The sequence below is a fragment of the Ixodes scapularis genome, unplaced genomic scaffold (genome assembly GCF_016920785.2).
Source record: "Ixodes scapularis isolate PalLabHiFi unplaced genomic scaffold, ASM1692078v2 ptg000247l_1___fragment_3__unscaffolded, whole genome shotgun sequence".
Lineage (NCBI taxonomy): Eukaryota > Metazoa > Arthropoda > Arachnida > Ixodida > Ixodidae > Ixodes > Ixodes scapularis.
Window position 1 is genome coordinate 683,092 of NW_024609948.1, and position 18,016 is coordinate 701,107.

The window sequence follows — 18,016 nt, forward strand, 5'->3', positions numbered from 1 at the left end:
TTCCATTTGTTGTACTCCTTGATAGGACTCTGCCTCGCGGTCCCCAGTAGTTGGTCTCATGGGCGACCGTGACCTATCGTTATTTCGTTTAGACCGTGGGTACTGCCTTGGGTCTCTCTGTTTATGCTGGGGCGGGTCATTCAGGACTTCTTGTGGTAGCGGCACAAATCGAACAACAAATTGTTGCAGAGCTTCCAGGATTGCCGGTTGGCGTTCAATCACTCCTGCCAGAACTTCAAAAAGTTGGCTCACCTCCGGCGGTGGTAATCTTTGGTGGGTCTGAAGGCCGGCGGACTGGGTCTCCTGCAGCTGACCTGTGCCATCTTTCCTGCCAACTTCTATTTGGCCCAATTTGCAAACGGTTTCTTGGGTCGGCGTGTTCTGGATGCCTTCCGTTATTGGGCCCGATGTGGCCGTGTATTGGCAGCTCGAGTGTATGCCTTCTTCTGTTCTGGATGCCTTCCGTTATTGGGCCCGATGTGGCCGTGTATTGGCAGCTCTGTATTGGCAGCTCGAGTGTTTGTGTCTCCCATTTCAGGTGATAGGCTTAGCGCGCTGTTCATGACACCAAGTTCGAACATCACTGAAGTCGTCCCTCCCGGGTCAAACATTGGCGGTCGGAGGGTGACGGGAGGCCCTCGTTGGTCCATGATGCCCTTTCGGGCGCGAAGGTCCCTTAATTTGGGCGCTGCGAATAGCTCTCGGCGGAGGTAAGAAAAACAAGTCTTACAGATCAAGCGCTTCGTCGTCCTCCCACTACACCCGTGCTCTGCGTTTCCGTCTTTTATACTGGTCGTTTTGAACGTACGGAACTTTTCGGTGACTCCCTAAGCAATAAAATATATTCCCAGCATGTTGATTTTTTCCCAGCAATGCCATACCCCTGAGAGTATTTTAAATGGCTCAGGGGATGAATCTCTTATTAAAAAGTAAACGCTCGATCATGCCGTAATTATTTGAAACCCAATAAATCAAGCTGCTCCAATGCGGTCCGAAGCCATGAGTTTGTTTCCCCACACGGCACGTCGTAGCCTGTATTTCTATTGGTTTTTCTATTTGTGCTGTTCGCGCAAAGCTGCATTTGCCGTCTTAAATTAATCTCTGTAGAGCGGATATTCACTACTCAGCTGGAAGTGATGCTTCACGGGCTGAGAAATCGCTTTTCCATCAACTTGAATGCAGTCAAAGCTGCGACTAGCGGCAGGTACGGAGCTACGCCGTGGCTAGAGCACTATATAGAGTAGCGCAATCCTTTGAACCCCGTGTTTTGCCGACAACATGGCCGACAGAGTGACTCGGCGCGAGTCACGTGGTATTCAGGGTTCCAGGAGGCGGCCCGCCCTATGGGAGAATACATGGAGATCGACACAACATGGCTGATTAAAAAATAAACGGCGAGTTCGCACTTTTCAAAACTAGTCTGTCGTGAAGTTAGTAAAGCACTAAACATTTTATCAAAGTTTTAATAATATCGGATGCGTGTGCAAATTTTGAGAAGGCAATTTCCAAGGCAATGGTGTTTGAAGCAGACGATTTTTGCTCGCAGCGGAGATGGGCTTTTCGGGTTGGCCGGAGCGGGTCACGTGAATGGTGTGACGTCGCCGTGTCGTCTGCTGCATGATGCCGCTCAGGCAATTTTTTTAAAAAAGTCACGTCCTTGCGGGGCACAAAACTTAACGCAAATTATTCTAAAATGTTTCATTATTATGTCAAAAACAATTGCCATTCCGTACAACCCCACAATACTGAAGAAACAACGATTTTCTCACGTTCTCCCTGCATTTCTGACCGCAGTTGGAACCTCCGGGCGTTCGCCGCTAGTCGCCGAGAGGCGGCGTTCTGGATTGCGCTACGTGCTCTAGCCGTGGCGAGCTTGAAAACTTCTAGCGCTCATCCCAGCGCGCCACTTGGAGGGCAGTTTCTCCAGGAACCGTAGTATATTTAAACAGCAAAATAAAGGGTAGCTTTTTTTTTCCGATTTTACCTACTATTGTTTTTTAATGCTAAAATTAAAGGGATACGGAATCGAAACTTGAAATATAGAGAAAACATCAAGAAATGAGTTCAATATGATCAGCTAAGCCTGTAATGAATAATCGCACGGTCGTATTTTGAGCAGATGGCTATATTTTATGCTCTAAATGCCGCGATTTTGGCGAGCGCTTCAAAATCAGCCATGGAGGAGCGCGATGCATCTCGGGAGATCCGGCAGACGTCTTGACGTCATCATGCCTCGGACGACCAAGCGTACCGTAGTGACGAGTTTTGCCACTTGGAGGCGTCAACGCGTTACAATCTCGCTTTGTCGAAGAACCCAAGGGCTGTAGAGATCGCGGGGCCAGCACGCGCACCAAACCTGAGAACAACCGAAGCACGCGTTTGCACGTCGCGCGAGAGCTGAAACCAAGGTGGCTCACTTCGTTTTGGCTCTTTCCACCAAGACGCCTCGGTATTGCGTTCAGGCCTAGGCAATCTATACCAGTGAGCGGACATACCGCTGCGGCGCTGCTTTCAGAGGCATGTTGTCGTCACGACATTCCATTGAAGCTTCATAACCAACTACCAGGTGGTTTTTGATTATCGTTTAATTCACTTTAAAATATGTTTTCTTGCGTTTTCTAGCGCAATATTTATGTTTCTGTGGTTGTGCTGCTACCTGCGTCGTGTTGAAACAAAGAAATGAGCTCCAGAATTTGGTTTCCGTACCCCTTTAAACACAGTAAATATACGTACTTTCCGTCACGATTTCGTACTGTTGTCCTTTCCCGAGAGCGCAATCGCTGTTGGGGACGAGACAACCGACTGTTACATTGGCCACTGTACGATAGGAGCTTACCGTTCAGACCAGCGTTCCAACATGACTATCCGCACGTTGATCGATTGCACGTAATCCCTCATGTGGTATTAAACGTTTTAATGTAAAGCGGAATGTCAACCTGCGACACCCCGCCCCCTCCGATCACGGCCCGACCAGCGGCATCAATGCCCGACAGTTTACGATCTCATCTTCTTGTTACACCACTGATACGCGAACACACGGTCACATCGGCGATAATTCCAGTCTTCTGTTTACAACCCACGACACTGCCATCACGATGTTGCAGCTACGTTGTTGACACGCACAAATACAGAACCACGTTGAACGCCGGTTGCACTCGGCATCGGAAAACAGAACCGAACTCAGCACGGAAGGCACCCAGGCAGCCGGCAGCAAAACCTGCCTGTCTTGGACGCAGTTCCTGCGGTTTCCGTAACGTCGAAAACGTCGACACAGTTCCGCTTGGTTTCGCTACCGTAGTTCCGTGCCGGTGTAGGACGCCGATCTCACTACCCCTCTGCTTCGACTACGGTAGTGGTTATGGCATAGAGTTATTATAATGTACGCTAGAGGTTCAACTGGCGCTAGTGTGCTGCTGCAAATTGAAGCAGACAGCAACCAGTCCGAAATTGACTTCCGGTAATACATTTCTATGGAGAAAAGTGAGTGCATTTGCTCTCTGCGCTCGAGTATAAGAGCAAATATCACGACTAATTCGTACGCACTGGGCACATTAGAACATTTCTCAGTCACGCAGACGGAATAATTGGTCAGTTACGGCGTTTTTATTTTAAATTCGTGGCATAAAAAACGGTGCTAAAACTGCTTCGTACATGTATTTATGTCCACTGTCGGACACTGTTAGCGCGAACACGGCATCGGCGATTTCTAGCTTGGGGGATATACGTGCCAAACGAACGAAAGACATCTGACTATGAGAGACGGTAAGAACTACGCGGTAACACTGAATAAGTGACTCCTTTTGCATGCAGACGATCAAAATAAATTGAAAGCCACGTAATATAGTCTGATTTCCAATAAATAAGTACTGCTAGTTTTACTCTTTCTGCTCATGAATATGTGCGAAGATGCTTGTTCTGGGTTCCAATCATCACCCGCACGCTCCAAATCTTTGCAGAAGAAGGGAGAAGCCAGAAAACAGGTGCCCGATAAAAACTGCTTGACATAGAAAATAATAAAAATACACACCTTTTGTAGCCCACGTACTTTATTTTTTTACATTCGAATGTTTTTTTAACCGATCGTAAAGATGCGCACGACGGAGTCATTTTCATATAATGACACGACGGGCATATTAGCGATATATGACCCGCACCAGAATGCTAGCTAACCCTGAACACATTCTACATTCCTTTCGATCGTTATTTCGCTTGGAATCGCTGCTCGTTTTTACATACCTGTCATGGTACAGAGGTTTGGGCCTGAAATACACCGAATTTTGACATCGTTCAGTGGTAAAGAAAAATGCCGTAACTAAAGCATTTACACTTTCATAATGTTAATAAAGGTACACACTATACAGTACAACCGAAATAACACAAGTTATTTATGTTATTTTCCGGCGAAGAGACAAAATGTGCGCGTGTTTCCCCATAGGAATGCACAGGAGCACTGCAAAAGTAGACTGGTTGCTGTCTGCTTCAATTTGCCTCCCGGAAGTCGCATAGACACTAGCGCCAGTTGAACCTCTAGCGTACATTGTAATAACTCTATGGGTTATGGGTAGGGGTGTCGCGAACTTTTGTCGAACCCGATTTTTAGGTCGAACTTTCGGGGTTCGACTAGGTCGAACCGGTTCGACGAACCTTCGAACTTTTCACCAATTTCGACCGGTTCGACTTTGTGGACAGTGTGGCCAGACCTTGATACAAGCATGTCTAGGTTTAGAAAATTTATTTTTATAAAAAGGTTTTTTTTTCATTTTATAAACAATTGCAATTAAAATAAACTAATTCTAATCACTAAAGAAGTTAATAACTTAATTGTTTTGTACTGTATTAACTGAAATAACCAATCAGCGCTGTCCTTTATTAATCCCTGAGCCATCACCATCCAATCCGAAGCCAACTGGCCAGCCTGTCGCGCATGCGCGCACGAGTCGAACCTCAATACAGGGTTCGTCGAATTTCCGACTAAAAGTTCGAAAAAGTCGAACCTGGTCGAACTCGAACCTCGGCCGGTTCGCGACACCCCTAGTTATGGGGGTTATGGCGTACGCCAAAATCAATACCGTAGTCATTTCGGCGTACGCCATAGTCAATACCGTAGTCTTTTTCGCATACCCCAAACACACTACCCTTACGCCAAATTCAATACCTTGAATAACGTCGGTTCAGCAGGGGTTGAGCTCTGCATTCCGCTAAAACTGGCGGAAGTAACTTTCTGCGGCAAAGTACTCTGATTGTTTGTTGTTTGTATGAGCAGCGGAACGCGCGCGGCAGGCGTTGTTAATTTTGATTAGCGTTGATACGGCTGACGGCGCACAAAGCTGAAGGGCACAAGCAAGGAAGCTTGGAGTGATTCTGTGTCGATGTGATTTGACGTCGCTTCTCTTTGTTTCTTCAATCATGGTGCAAATGCAGGTGCCCGACTCCCGAACGATTCGAAGGCAAGAGTGGTAGCCCGCCTATCCGCTGGTCTTTCAATCGCATCCACTGTCGTCATTTTGGGCACAGCGGAAGAAAATAAGACGTTCACTATTTTAAATGGCGTGCGATCGGCCTGTCTAGGTTCTGGCGATACCGTTTCAGGCTGTAGATGAGAAAATTTAGCCACTACAGTACGACTGCTAGCCTGGGGTCTGTGCCTCACAACAGATCGAAACGGGTAGGGGTGAGGATCCCTGGCAGCGGGACCTTTCGCCGTACGAGCTGCGGTGCGCTAACACACCCGACCTCCGATACCCCCTTGGGTAACAGCGCTTGCTGAAAGAAGTTTGGATCGTTTTACGCAGATTTTGCAGTGCGTAGGTGAGACGCACAACAGCTACGTACTACGTCCTAGATGCCCAAACTGAGGCTCGCTACTTGTGCGCGGCTCTCGTGATCTGGGGAACAGTATGCTCGCCATGAAAATGTTGCAGTGAGAAGTACGGAAAAGTAATATTATAAAAGTAGAGTATTTAAAACTGGTTTGCATTGTCACTGAACATATGAAAATAAAACTGATTAGGAATGCCTATCAGATCGAGTGGGAATGTGATATGATGTGCTCAAGTTATCTGTGAAGTTGCGTCGGCACAGGAATTCAAACTTGTTGGCCCCACCCCCGCTCCTCAATTCTTCCAATGTTACTGGCAGTTTTTTTATTATTATTATTATTATTGTAACTTCAAAAGTCCCAGCAGGGGCATTACATAAGGAGCGGGGGGGGGGGGGGGGGGGGGAGGGGAGTACATGAAAAATACAAAAGATCAACATATGAACAGACAGGTGGCTGACACCTACAGGGCTGGTGAGTAATATAAACAGTGAGAACAAGTGTGTGTGAAATAAAACTGGTACATAAATACACTAGCTAAAAGAGTAATCGAAAATTGCGGAACAAGACGGGGTCACCTATTGCCGGGCAGAACCAGGGTAATCACCGACTCACACCAAGCATACCGGAGCTTCCAGTCGGGCTCGGTGCCCTGAAAAGCGCTGCAGGTGCTCAAAAACAAAAGACCCCCAAGGAGCCCATAGAATTTAAATGGGTACCTGCCCACTTTGTGGTAGAGGGCAACAAACTTGCTCACCAGCAGGCCTGCGCGCTGACTTACCGGGCCACAGCCATCGAAGAGGTGCAGGACCAACCCATGGTGACCTAAAAGGAAATGCTAGTCACACTCTACTGCAAGGAAAGGTGAAGACTGCCAGCCCCGCATCCTAAGTTAACGCTGGAGGAACAGGTAGCGTATAGGCAAATTCAGTCAGGGTCCTTCCCTCACCTCCTTTTACTCAGTTGCATATGTTCCCCACTCAATACAGTGGGAACTGCCCAGTGTGCCAAGAGATAGGAACCCTCCGTCACTACATAGGTGAGTGTAGATTCAATCAAGACCACCCACTACCCCCACCATTCCCCCTGTAGAGCGATGGGAGAACTTGCGTGTGACCTTTCAGTTGGCCAGAGCGACGCAGGGAGCTCAAGGTCACATGACACTCTCTCAACGCTGGATTGGCTGGGATAGCTCCTAGCATCCGCTGTGCTCGGACTGAAGGTGAAACGGAGTATAGGCAATACTGCTGTAATGACTAAGAAAATATGAATGTGAGGAATTCACTACATATTACTTTGGTGTTGCTAAGAATTTTGGGGCTAATATTGTCTGGACCACAAGATGATGAGAGTTTTAAACCTATAAGTCAAAGTATTCTGGAAGCAGAAATGTTAGTGTCAATGGGGGCCATGGGCTCAAAACCAGAGCAAGGCAAACTATATAGGTATATGATCAACGCTTTCGTTTGATAGTATGAAAGAGAAATATTTGTTTAAAGCTGTAGCGCAATGTGGCTCACACACGGCATCTACATTTTCATTCTTTAGTCGGATAGAGTCAGTATTATCTCTGGGTGAAAATACCTTCCAGAACTTCTGGGGGTTACTTTGCAGAATTCTTTGGCAGGCCTAAAAAAAATAACTTTTTTTTCGTCAACCTTACGCTCTGTACAAGATTTGAGACATGAAAAATATTTGTCCCAGACTTTGTTATTATTTACTTTTTTAGCTCTTTTATACATGCGCTTCTTTTTGTTATTTATAATGATTGTAAAGTTTTATATTGTACCAGGGGTTATGCCCGTCGCTCTGTACAATAACATTCGGAACAAATTGCTCAGTTAAAATATTAAGTTTGTTTTTAAATAGTAACCAGTTTTCTTCCACCGATCTTGAACGAAGGTTTTCGACATACGACTGATAGAACGATGACACGTTCCGATTTATGGTGTCGTAGTAATCACCTTTGTTATAGCTCACGAATTGTTTGAACAGTTGGGCTCAGCGTCGGCACAGGGATAGATAACTCGATGATCAAGATGCCGTGGTCATTTAAGCCAGCAACACAGTTGACAGTTTTTATTATTTCTGGTGTGCTTGTAAGGGTATGGTCAAGAATATTGTCGCCACGGGTGGGTTGTTCAACAACTGGGGTGAGGTCAAAATTGAAACATGAAAAAGTCTCACGCAGCATTCGAGCTGCTCGTGGTAAGATGAACCTAGTCAATGTTTGGAAAATTTAAGTCGTCAGAGATAGCAAAGTCTCCTTTTGGGTAAAGACTCTAAATGTCGAGCAGTATGGTGTGCAAAGTGTCGCAGTGCTCAGAACCATTGTTCGGTGCCCGACAATACGATGGGCAGGAGATCAAACTATAAGGGGTACTCTATTTGAACTTGTCCCCACGGTTCGGTGTTTACTACCACAGCATAACAAAGAAATTGAACCTAGTCATCAGTCGTGGGCACGTTAACAGCAAAAAGTAACAGTGTTACAGTTACAGTTACCTAGGGGGGAAAAGTAACACTGTTACAGTGACAGTCACCGGCTTCAAAAAGTAAAATGTTACAGTTACTGCAAAAAGAGTAACGCCGTTACTTTCTCGTCACAGTACAAAAATTGGACTTAAGAAATCAGAAACCAAAACAGTATTATTTTATTTGTTACACTATACAGTAAGAAGAAAGGTAAACTGAGAAATTAGAAAAATTTAAACCCAAAGGGTGTTTCTTTTTTTTTGCGTGATTCGCCATTTCAGCATTTGTGCTCAAATGTGCATAATTTATTTGCAATAATTGATAAGCCAATGCTTTTGATGAGCGACATCGAAGATGACGCTCCAAAGGCCGCTTTTTATACGACCAAAGCGCTGGTAAGAGCGAAGCACTCGTATCCAGACCGTGCATGACAAGCAGTCTTGGGCAGTAACTAGCTACTAGTAATGCGTTACTGGTAACTAGAGTTACTTTTTGGTAACGAGTTACTCTTTACTGCTGGTAACTTGTAACTGCAAGACTGTTTCTTTTGTATTGGGTAACTGTAACTGTAACTCCACACATTAAACAAACAAAAAATTGTCTGGTTTAGCACACGACTGAGAATCGAGTCAGCACGAAACCGGGAGATAAAGGAAGCAGCACCCACGGTGGTAGGGGCGGCGAACAATGTCCGTTTCACCGACTTTGTCTCACTCTTCTCATGTGGGGACCATCTGTAGGTGTCGGTGCTCGTGCAATATGTCTCTGAGTGTTCCGTCTGGGCTGTGTCTGCACCCCCCTCTCCCTTCGCCTTTGTAGGATATGCGCTGTCATTTTTACACCCAGCGGGTCACCGTCTCCTCTTCCCTATTAGTTTTCAAGGAAGCCGTCCCCACATTGTGCAGAAAGCCGGCGCTTGTTTCACTTATTTGTTCTCTTCAGAGCCGCTCGAGTAAACACGAAGGCAGGTTCAAATGAAATTGCCTTTTTCGTTGATAACCTCAAGAAACACCTCAATGATTGGACGCTTTGTTGTGGAACCACAGATGGCTTTTTGGACAGAGACCCCGCAGTGGTCGTCGTACATTCTCGTTGAGCACCAGAAGGCCTCACTTTGTCTCCTTTCCTGTATATTCTTTCGAAACTGTTTGACCCGCTACGTTCAGGCCTGCTTCCGAGTATATCCTGTGAGGTAATTATGCCATCATCCGTGTCCTGAGTCGTTTCGGGGTCAGAAATAAACAAGAATATTAACTGAAGCGGGCCGATGACAATTTTGAAAAACGGTTTATTCTAAGTTATAGTCATGTAACTAGTGGATTTTGAGTTTGAAGCGAAAAGTTTTGGCCAAATATTTTTAATTTGAATATTGAAAAGTTTTCCCACGCCTTTCACTTTATTATATGCTTAGACGAAAACCCAGCTAAAATTGTGAAGGTTGTTCTACTTGTTCATTTATAAGGTAAGTTTAACTATCAAATATTTATGAACTGTGACCTCAGAAGGTCTGATGTCATGGGATGACAAGTAAACGACGGATCTGATATAAAATGAATCCTATAGAAACAGCCAATCATACCTAATTGAGTGAATTTACAAATCTTGCCATATAAAATATTCTTTCTTTAATCTCGAATTAAAAAATGAAAGCCGTTTACAACTCCCTGTAACGCCGAATTAGAACGCAGCTCTTGAGGAGGAGGAGGGAAGTACTGAGGGGAAGGTATACCCCTCCTCACCTCCTTATCCTCCTCCTCCCCTCATTCTTGAATCTCGTCCGGGGAAAGGGGGGGGGTTATGTGACCTCAGGGGGGGTCATGTGACCTCGGGGAGGTGGGGGGGTCATGTGACCTCGGGGGGGGGGGGGGGGTCACATGCAGCCCTAGTGGTTAGTCCATGCTAAGGTGTGAGGAAATCTAACATGCTGAGCTTGTATCCATTTAGCCAAAAAACCAATTACTTTCATCTAATTGGAGACGTTTGGCTAACAGCTAGGAGGGAGAGAGAGAAATTTTATTTACAATGATGTTTCGTCCGCATTATCTGCATCTCATTAGCGGTCAAAAAGATGCTGGTAGTGAGGGCGGCAGCATGGTCCCTGCAACGTTGAGAATGTGTGACACTAATTGGGGCCATGGTGTCAGTTGTGCTTCCCCAGGTGGGGTGGTCCAGCTCTTCCAACTGACAGATGTGGAAGGCATGAGGAGGAAGGGGGTGAGGTATTATGGAGATGATTGTGCACGGGTACAGATCGGTTAGGGTAGGCATGCACTAGTTATTAGGCACATATTGCAAAAGCGCCTCAAAGCAATATTTAGCCGGCATTTAAGCCATTGCACGGTGCAGGCACATAGCCAGGATTTTGTTTCGAGGGGCGCCCGCCCATGACTCAATTCTGTATGAGGGGGAGGGGGGAGAGGTGGTCCCAGCAAAATGGAAGATTTCGGGGGGAGCCTGGGCACCATGGGTCTCTCTCCTGGCTACGCGCCACGGTGTATACATGAGTAAATCGTAGTGTTGCAGGGGGAGGGGTGGGGGGAGGGGGTATTATTGTGTTACGAGACTTGAAAAGTTTAAATTTGGTAACTAATCACTCCTTTTTATTATTCTGTACACACTGTGAAAACATTTCCTTGCCATTTGCATACTGTTTGGTATACACATCTAATACATTTGGTTAGAATATTTCTTAGTATAGTAGATCCCCAGCTAAAATTCCCATCAGATCCAATTGGAATTTTAACTGGTTTTAACCGGAATCGATTGGTTTTAGTGGGTTCCAATCAGCACATTGGCCAATGGGTCTCATCAATTGGAATTTAATAATTCGGAGGCATCCGGTTTAGAGAAGCTCGTTTTAGCGAACGCCGTTTTATCGACCCTGGTTTATCGAATCGGGAGAACCCAGTTTAGAGAAGATGGCGATGAGCTTCCCTTTAGCGAATTCGGCTGCCATTTGGCAGGGATAAATTGGTTGTCTGGAAACCCAACTGGTACCAATTTTAAATTCGAATTGGAATCTAATGGGAATTCTCAACTGGAATGTCATATGCAAATTAACCTTCAGCACCAGCATCTTCTTTGCCAAGCATATTTTGTCCCTTCATCAGGGAAAGCAACTGGTGCGATAGTTTCGTTTAACCGTGTCTGGGTTCGGGGCAGCCGAAGCGAAAACAACCGCATCTCCACGTGGTGAATGATGTTGATTGAGGCGAAGCTCTGGTGGTGCTTGTCTGCGTAGATGCTGAGCCGCAGCATGCCGAGCCTTTCGTTCGTTATCATCCATGTCACGCTGCGGTCAAATGCTCAAATGCTTATAACCAAGTCCCATACCACACATTCTCTTTCTGACATGCATGGATGAAAACGAACGAAAGGCTCGGCCTGCTGCGGCTCAGCGTCTACGCAGACAAGCACCACCAGAGCTTCGCCCCATCAACATCATTCACCACGTGGAGATGCGGTTGTTTTTTGCCCTACACGGGCACGGGAGCATGTGCTCACGTGCTCGTGAGCACGAGCACCCGACGCCAGACATCGGATGGACATACGGACATCCATGGCTAGCCCCTAAAGGTGTATCCACACGACGGACCAAATTGCTGTTTTGGTCCGCGGGCCGCGCATCACGTGATCTTACGTCACCGCTTTTCGAGGTCCGCCGGCGGTCCGCGGCCCGCGCTTGTGAGAAATGCCAAGCCAGTTTTCTCGCCCGGACCTTGGCGGCGGACCGCGGCGTTTTTAGTATAATTGAAGTGCTAAGTCTGGCAACAAGCTGACTTTTGTTTGGATTGGAATCCAAATCCAAAGTCGTGTTCTTTTGGCGCCAACTGTTGAAGACGAAGACGACAAACCTTTTGTTGTGCGACGATGGCGGCATGGTGCAACGATGCAACTTTTTACTTCATTGCGCTCGTGGAGCGATTTCCCGCTCTGTGGGACAATAGATGCATGCCCTTTCCGGTTCACTTAAGTCCTCCTCGTCTTCAATAGTCAACGCCAAAGCCACCGCGGCCAAAAGTCTCTTTCGTTCAACCTCCATCTTGGCTCCTTACAAATAGCCTCAAAGCAGCTCGTTGCACGCGTTTGGCGGAGCTGTGAGGTCGAGGGTTAGACCGGCCCGTTCACTCTGTCGTCTGCTCTTTTGGTCCGCCGTGTGGATGCTCATTGCACCCGGGCGGCCCGCGGGCCGCGCATCACGTGATCTATCGGTCCGCGGCCCGGTCCGTCGTGTGGATACACCTTAAGGAGCTTCGCCCCTAAAAAAAAGAAAAAGCGCGCTGTCCCACAAGCCCGCTGGCGGGACAGCGACCTTGGTCGGAAAACCGTTATCTGTCCCCGCCTAAATGAGACATCAGGGCCCGTTTGCTCGAAGCCGGCTAACTTTAACCGCGGTTAAAAGTTAACCGCCCTTCCCTACTAGGTACCCACAAGTACCTAGCCAAGTTTGACGAGGGCAGGATGAGCGGTAGCTTTGTGTTTTATTATGCGGTGGTAGCTGGTGTTACCTACTGGCTGTAGCGAATATACGTGGCTTCCGTGGAAAGGTTACCGAAATGGGGGGACCCAACAAATGCGCGCTGCCTGGCTTTCGCGATGCAGCGCGGCATACATTTGAGCTTAAGAAACAATTTTTATTGCTCGTGGTACAAACAATCGCCAAGGTAAAACTAAATTAACCCTTGTTTGGAAATTTTCTAAATATTTGGCTGTATGAAGTGAAGAAAAGCCTCGTGAAATTTCCTTCCGAGTTCGAAAGAGGACGACGAAGTTGAGTCCTAGAAAGGATGACAAAGAAGTGAGCAGTGAAAGGCGGGCGGTGTACAGGCAGCATGGTTGGCCAGCATGTAAGAACTGTATATAACACCGTCATAAATTGAAAAACCTGGAACTCGGCTCCACTGAAAATTGACCTATTAGTAAATTACCCGAACATCGAGAAGAACGCTGACAGTGTAATTCTACGATCCGCGCGCGCTGGCGTTCCACATTTGGAGTAAATAATCATAATAAATCTTTGACGAACGCGCGTGCACGGCAAAATTTGTTTTAGGCTTTTTGCTTCAGAACAGTTATTACTGCAGACGCCAGCAGGTGCAGCGCGTGTAACTACACCCGTAGCATGCACCTCGGTGCCTTTAAAATTTAGCAAAAGGTCTATGGGAACGCTGTCTGCTTTTGTGTGCTATCAATACCCGGCCGATTGAGTCAAGGCAATCAATCCACTTTCCAAAGACGTTGCCATGCCGACAACTATCGCGTTCATTTAGGCTTAGGAATGGCCAGAGTCGAAAGTCTATCTAAAAAATGTGGCGAAGTCTTTGCTCATGCTTTGCGTTTTAAGTGAGGTAAGGCAACGCGAAAACCTCCTGCACGATTCATTGCTGACTAAAGCGAGCGGCGCCCACTCAGCCGGGGGGTCCCTATCATTTCGTCGAAACTCGTTTCGTGGAATTACGTTTCGTGGACAACTTTTCGTGGACACACGTTTCATAGACACACGTTTCGTCGACAATCGTTTCGTCGACAGCACCACCGTAAAACGCTTCGTCGACAAGTTTTTTTTTTTTTTTTTTTTGCGGTTTTGAAAGGAATGCCGGAAACTTAAGGTACATGCGCTTGTAACGGATGAAAAAGACGATGCCTAGCGCAGTTGCTCTCCAAGGTGAGCGACTGCGCTACCCTCTCGCTCTCATCCGTGTCAGATGGAAAAGCAAGAGCGCGCAGGACTTCGAGCGCGGCCTATTCGGATATTTGCAAATTCCGATGCCCGTTTATAGAACCGAAAGTTACTGGAAGAAGAAAAGCGGTGGAGAAAAATATGCGTAGGCACAAAGCAAAACTTCGATCCAATGGTGGGTTGCGGAAAAGGGCGTAAACACTGTATTTTTTTTTATATTGGTTATTTTTAAACAAAAATAGAGCTTGCAGTTTTTTATTGCAACATTACAACCCTAATATATCAATTGAAATTAAGCATGTTCGTTACCCTCAATTTTTCAAAAGGAAAAGTAATGCAGTGTTTGACTGGCTACTGCGACTTATACGCGAAGAAAACTGTTTAGTCACACTCGTTTCATCGTCATTTATCCTTAAGGGCCGATTAAAAAGGGCATTACACAATAAGGGGGCTGTAAACAATGTCAAATAAAAATAAAGAACAAAAGCACGAAAACCAATAACACTTGCACTACCGGGAGCACGCTGCCCGCGAGTAAACCTAAAAAAAAAACTTAAAAAAAATCTACATTGCAATGCAAAAAAATAAACAAATAAACACGAGAATTGGTAACAGATAAATAAAACAGTACACTAAGTTTAGTCGTATTACACAAAGTAAACCATAGTTCATATCGAATGTGCATCTTAATGCATTATATAGCTTCTCTCGAACAGCCGCCACATGTAAGGCCTTGGAGGCGGTAGTACCACTATACTCCGCGACAACTTTTCTTGGCAATGAACTGGAAAGTACAGGCCCGCGTTCCCTCTCCCATTTTTGAGTGTACGCAGGCTCTCCTCCTCCCCCATTTCCGGGGAGAGGAGAAGAGCCTGCGTACACTCAAAATGGGAGAGGGGACGCGGGCCTGTACCTTCCACTGCATTGCCAAGAAAAGTTGTCGCCGAGTATAGACGAAATCTGTCGGCAGCAGCCGACTGGTCCTCACACGCGACATTAAATTGTTCTTTTATCCATGCCAGCTGACAGATACCTGGGGCAAGTTCATAGCTCGTTTCATAAAAGAGCGGCTTCCAAATCTAATGTTCTTTGGTCACATATCGGTTTTTCTGCATGCAAAATTTCAGTACAGGCATAACATATGCAGAACTATTGTGTTATTCATTATCCAGAAGCTAAATATGCTAAAGACTAAAAATCGCATGCGGTCTGGTAAGTACAGTACGTTGAATACCCAGTGTCTGGAGGAGACAACAACCGTGTTTTATTACCGTAAAAGTAAACCACGCGTAGGAAAATGCTCAGTCTCCTTCCAAGTTTATTGCTAGCGGCTAAGACCAGATGCCAATTAGCTTGAAAACCGATTTTATGCCATTTTCAACGGTAGGAAGGCTGTGTGCACCGCAAACAGGCCTCGTTTATTCTTTCAAATTTTCTTTAAGAGCTTCAGTGTTTTGATGTGTTAACTATCTATGCTATGTTCAGGTGGCTCTTGAGGATTCTGCCAAAAGACGTGACGCGCGGAAAGATACGCCTGCTCTGGAAATGACCCAGCCATTTTTTCAAAAGGAGTGCCGGCGGCCAGCTCGCGAAGGGTTGCATTCGATGACGTACAGACACCTCGATCACGTATGCTGCCGAAAGCGTAGCCCGCAAGAGCAGCGCATATTGTTGAAAGTTTTGAAAATCTAATTCGATAAAGGACACTGGCCGATAACAAAACTTCCCGGCTTTGACAACGCTTCCCCAAAGGTTCGGGCAAAGACACGAGCGAAACCATTCAAATCGCAAGCTCCGAAATCAGTGCAATCGGCGAGCCCCCCCCCCCCCCCCCTCCAAAAAAAAAAAAATATAGGTAAAAAAAAAATGCGATAATTTAAGTTGGTGAGGCAAGATGGCTGCACACTGGTTCGCCATACTTGGCCCAGTCGGCCATCCTTCATCCATCCATCCATCCAACACAAGGCCGCGCGCCGCGCAGGCGCAGAGGTCGCGAGGAGGCGCAGCTGCGGAGAGGAGCTGGCAAAGCGAGCTGTCGACGAAACGTCGCAACATCTGTCGATGAAACGAGCGGGTGCTCGTTTCCACGAAACGATCTGTCGATGAAACATCGCAGTGTCGACGAACTGATTTGTCCATGAAACGTCGTTCGACGAACTGATTGCCACCGCCGGGGCACCGCCATGTTTCCCCGCCGTCCTTACTCTGCCGGTCACGTGACCGAAAATTCCTGGCAAATCCGGTTAACCGCGGTTAGTTAACCAGCTTCGAGCAAACGGGCCCAGGTCACTTTATTCAAGGCCAACCATAAAACAGCGCAAAACAACGAGGACTAGTTCCACAGGACTAGTGCAGCGCTCGTCCTGTGGTGTTTGTCCCTTTCCTTAGTCCTCTTCGTTTTGCGCTGTTGTACCTACATGACGTTTAACCAATCATAAACCTGAAATTTTTTGATCTACTGTAGTTGCCCTTACAATTGCTTGAGCTCCTGTACCATATGCTCAGCCTGTGAGTTGCCGGTGATGAGGTGCGCTGGTGACTCAGATGATATTCATGCAATAAATCATACCGTTGCCCAAACGAACCTTCATTAGCACTTCAATTGTGTCTGACAAAGACCATAGATACTTGATTACTACGCTCGACGACATGCTGCTAACCACTCACACCTCCAGCCACTTGGTGTAAAACAACCTGAAATGCTTTTCCTTCCACTTAACCAGCAAAGCCTAAGTGAATTTCATTCCAGGCTGTTGGCCATTCTCAATGTGTCAGTGCTTTTAGCTTGGTTTTCTGGTTGTTTGGCATTGAGTACGGGATCCAGACATTATGGTCCCAGACAATATGGTCCCGCGGACAAAATGATCCCGGACAATATGGTCCCGGACAAAATGGTCCCAAGTGCTAGGCTGGACAAAATGGTCCCATGTCATTTTCGCGGCAATTTTCTTTTTTTTTTTTTTCTTGCTTTTTTTGCTTTATTTTTGCTAAACATTTGTGACATGAGCCGTTGGTCATTTTGAAGTTACTTTTTTTATTGCTTGGTCTTCACAGGTTTATGTTATTAAGTGTGATTCGCAAAATACTTGTATATCGAGCCGTTTGTCAATCTAGAATTTATATTTTTCACGCATAATTTTCGCCATTTGTACTACTTTTCGTGTGTTCAACTTGAGTTTCAACCAGTCTACTGAGAATTGCAACAGCAACTTCAAACAATCTGCACACAGTACGTACAAGGGAGCCGTATCATGAATGACCCTCTGAAGGGCGTGGGCCAATTAAGTGCCGTTTCAAGATCGTAGACCTTTTGAATTGGAAATTGTGTTTTTATGGCGTAAGGGCTGCTGAGGCCAAACAGCATCAAACAAGGGTAGACTTTTTGTGGGAACGTAATAAAATGTGTCATGTGTTCAAAAGCATGTTTATTATTTTCCATTCTTATTTTCTAACATTGCATCGAACCATGCGGTATCTGCACAATAAATTGCCTTTATTCCCCCTATGACGAATCGACATGTCACGAATGGACCGTACTTCATATCTATCACTCACCTTAAAAGTAATCGCTGCAGATATCAGCGACATTTCAGACAGTGCGTCAGAAGTGTCGGAAATTTTACTTGGGACCATTTTGTCCAGGTTTGCGCTCGGAACCATATTGTTCGGGATCACATTGTCCGGGATGATACTGTTCGGGAATATTTTGCCCGGAACCATTTTGTCTGGGACCATATTGTCCGGGATCATATTGTCCTACACTCTGCCATATATGCTATTTTCACCAATTCCTGGCCATCACATATATAGCTTCTGGCACAGGCTTTCATGGCAATGATTCTGCAGTATACGGAGCGCACCAGAGTCAGCGACCCAGAGCGTGGATCCATTGGTATCACAACACATGATCCCTGCCTTAAACAACATCATGTCACCAACACACTGATCTCACCAGCTATTGTGCACATGCTTGGTGACGCCATAACTGCTCACAGGGGACAGACGGCCGTGCACAAGACAGGTGGTGTCGTTTCGTGTGCTGC

At 46.3% G+C, this 18,016-nt stretch overlaps 1 protein-coding gene across 1 annotated transcript in view; it reads left to right on the forward strand.

Annotated features, from left to right (window-relative positions):
• Positions 1 to 651: 651 nt before the first annotated feature.
• Positions 652 to 18,016, forward strand: part of LOC121833986 — a 55,422-nt gene continuing 38,057 nt past the window's right edge. The window contains exon 1 of the mRNA XM_042287718.1: positions 652 to 710. Coding sequence (XP_042143652.1) covers positions 652 to 710 — 59 coding nt within the window. The remainder of the gene's footprint in view (positions 711 to 18,016) is intronic.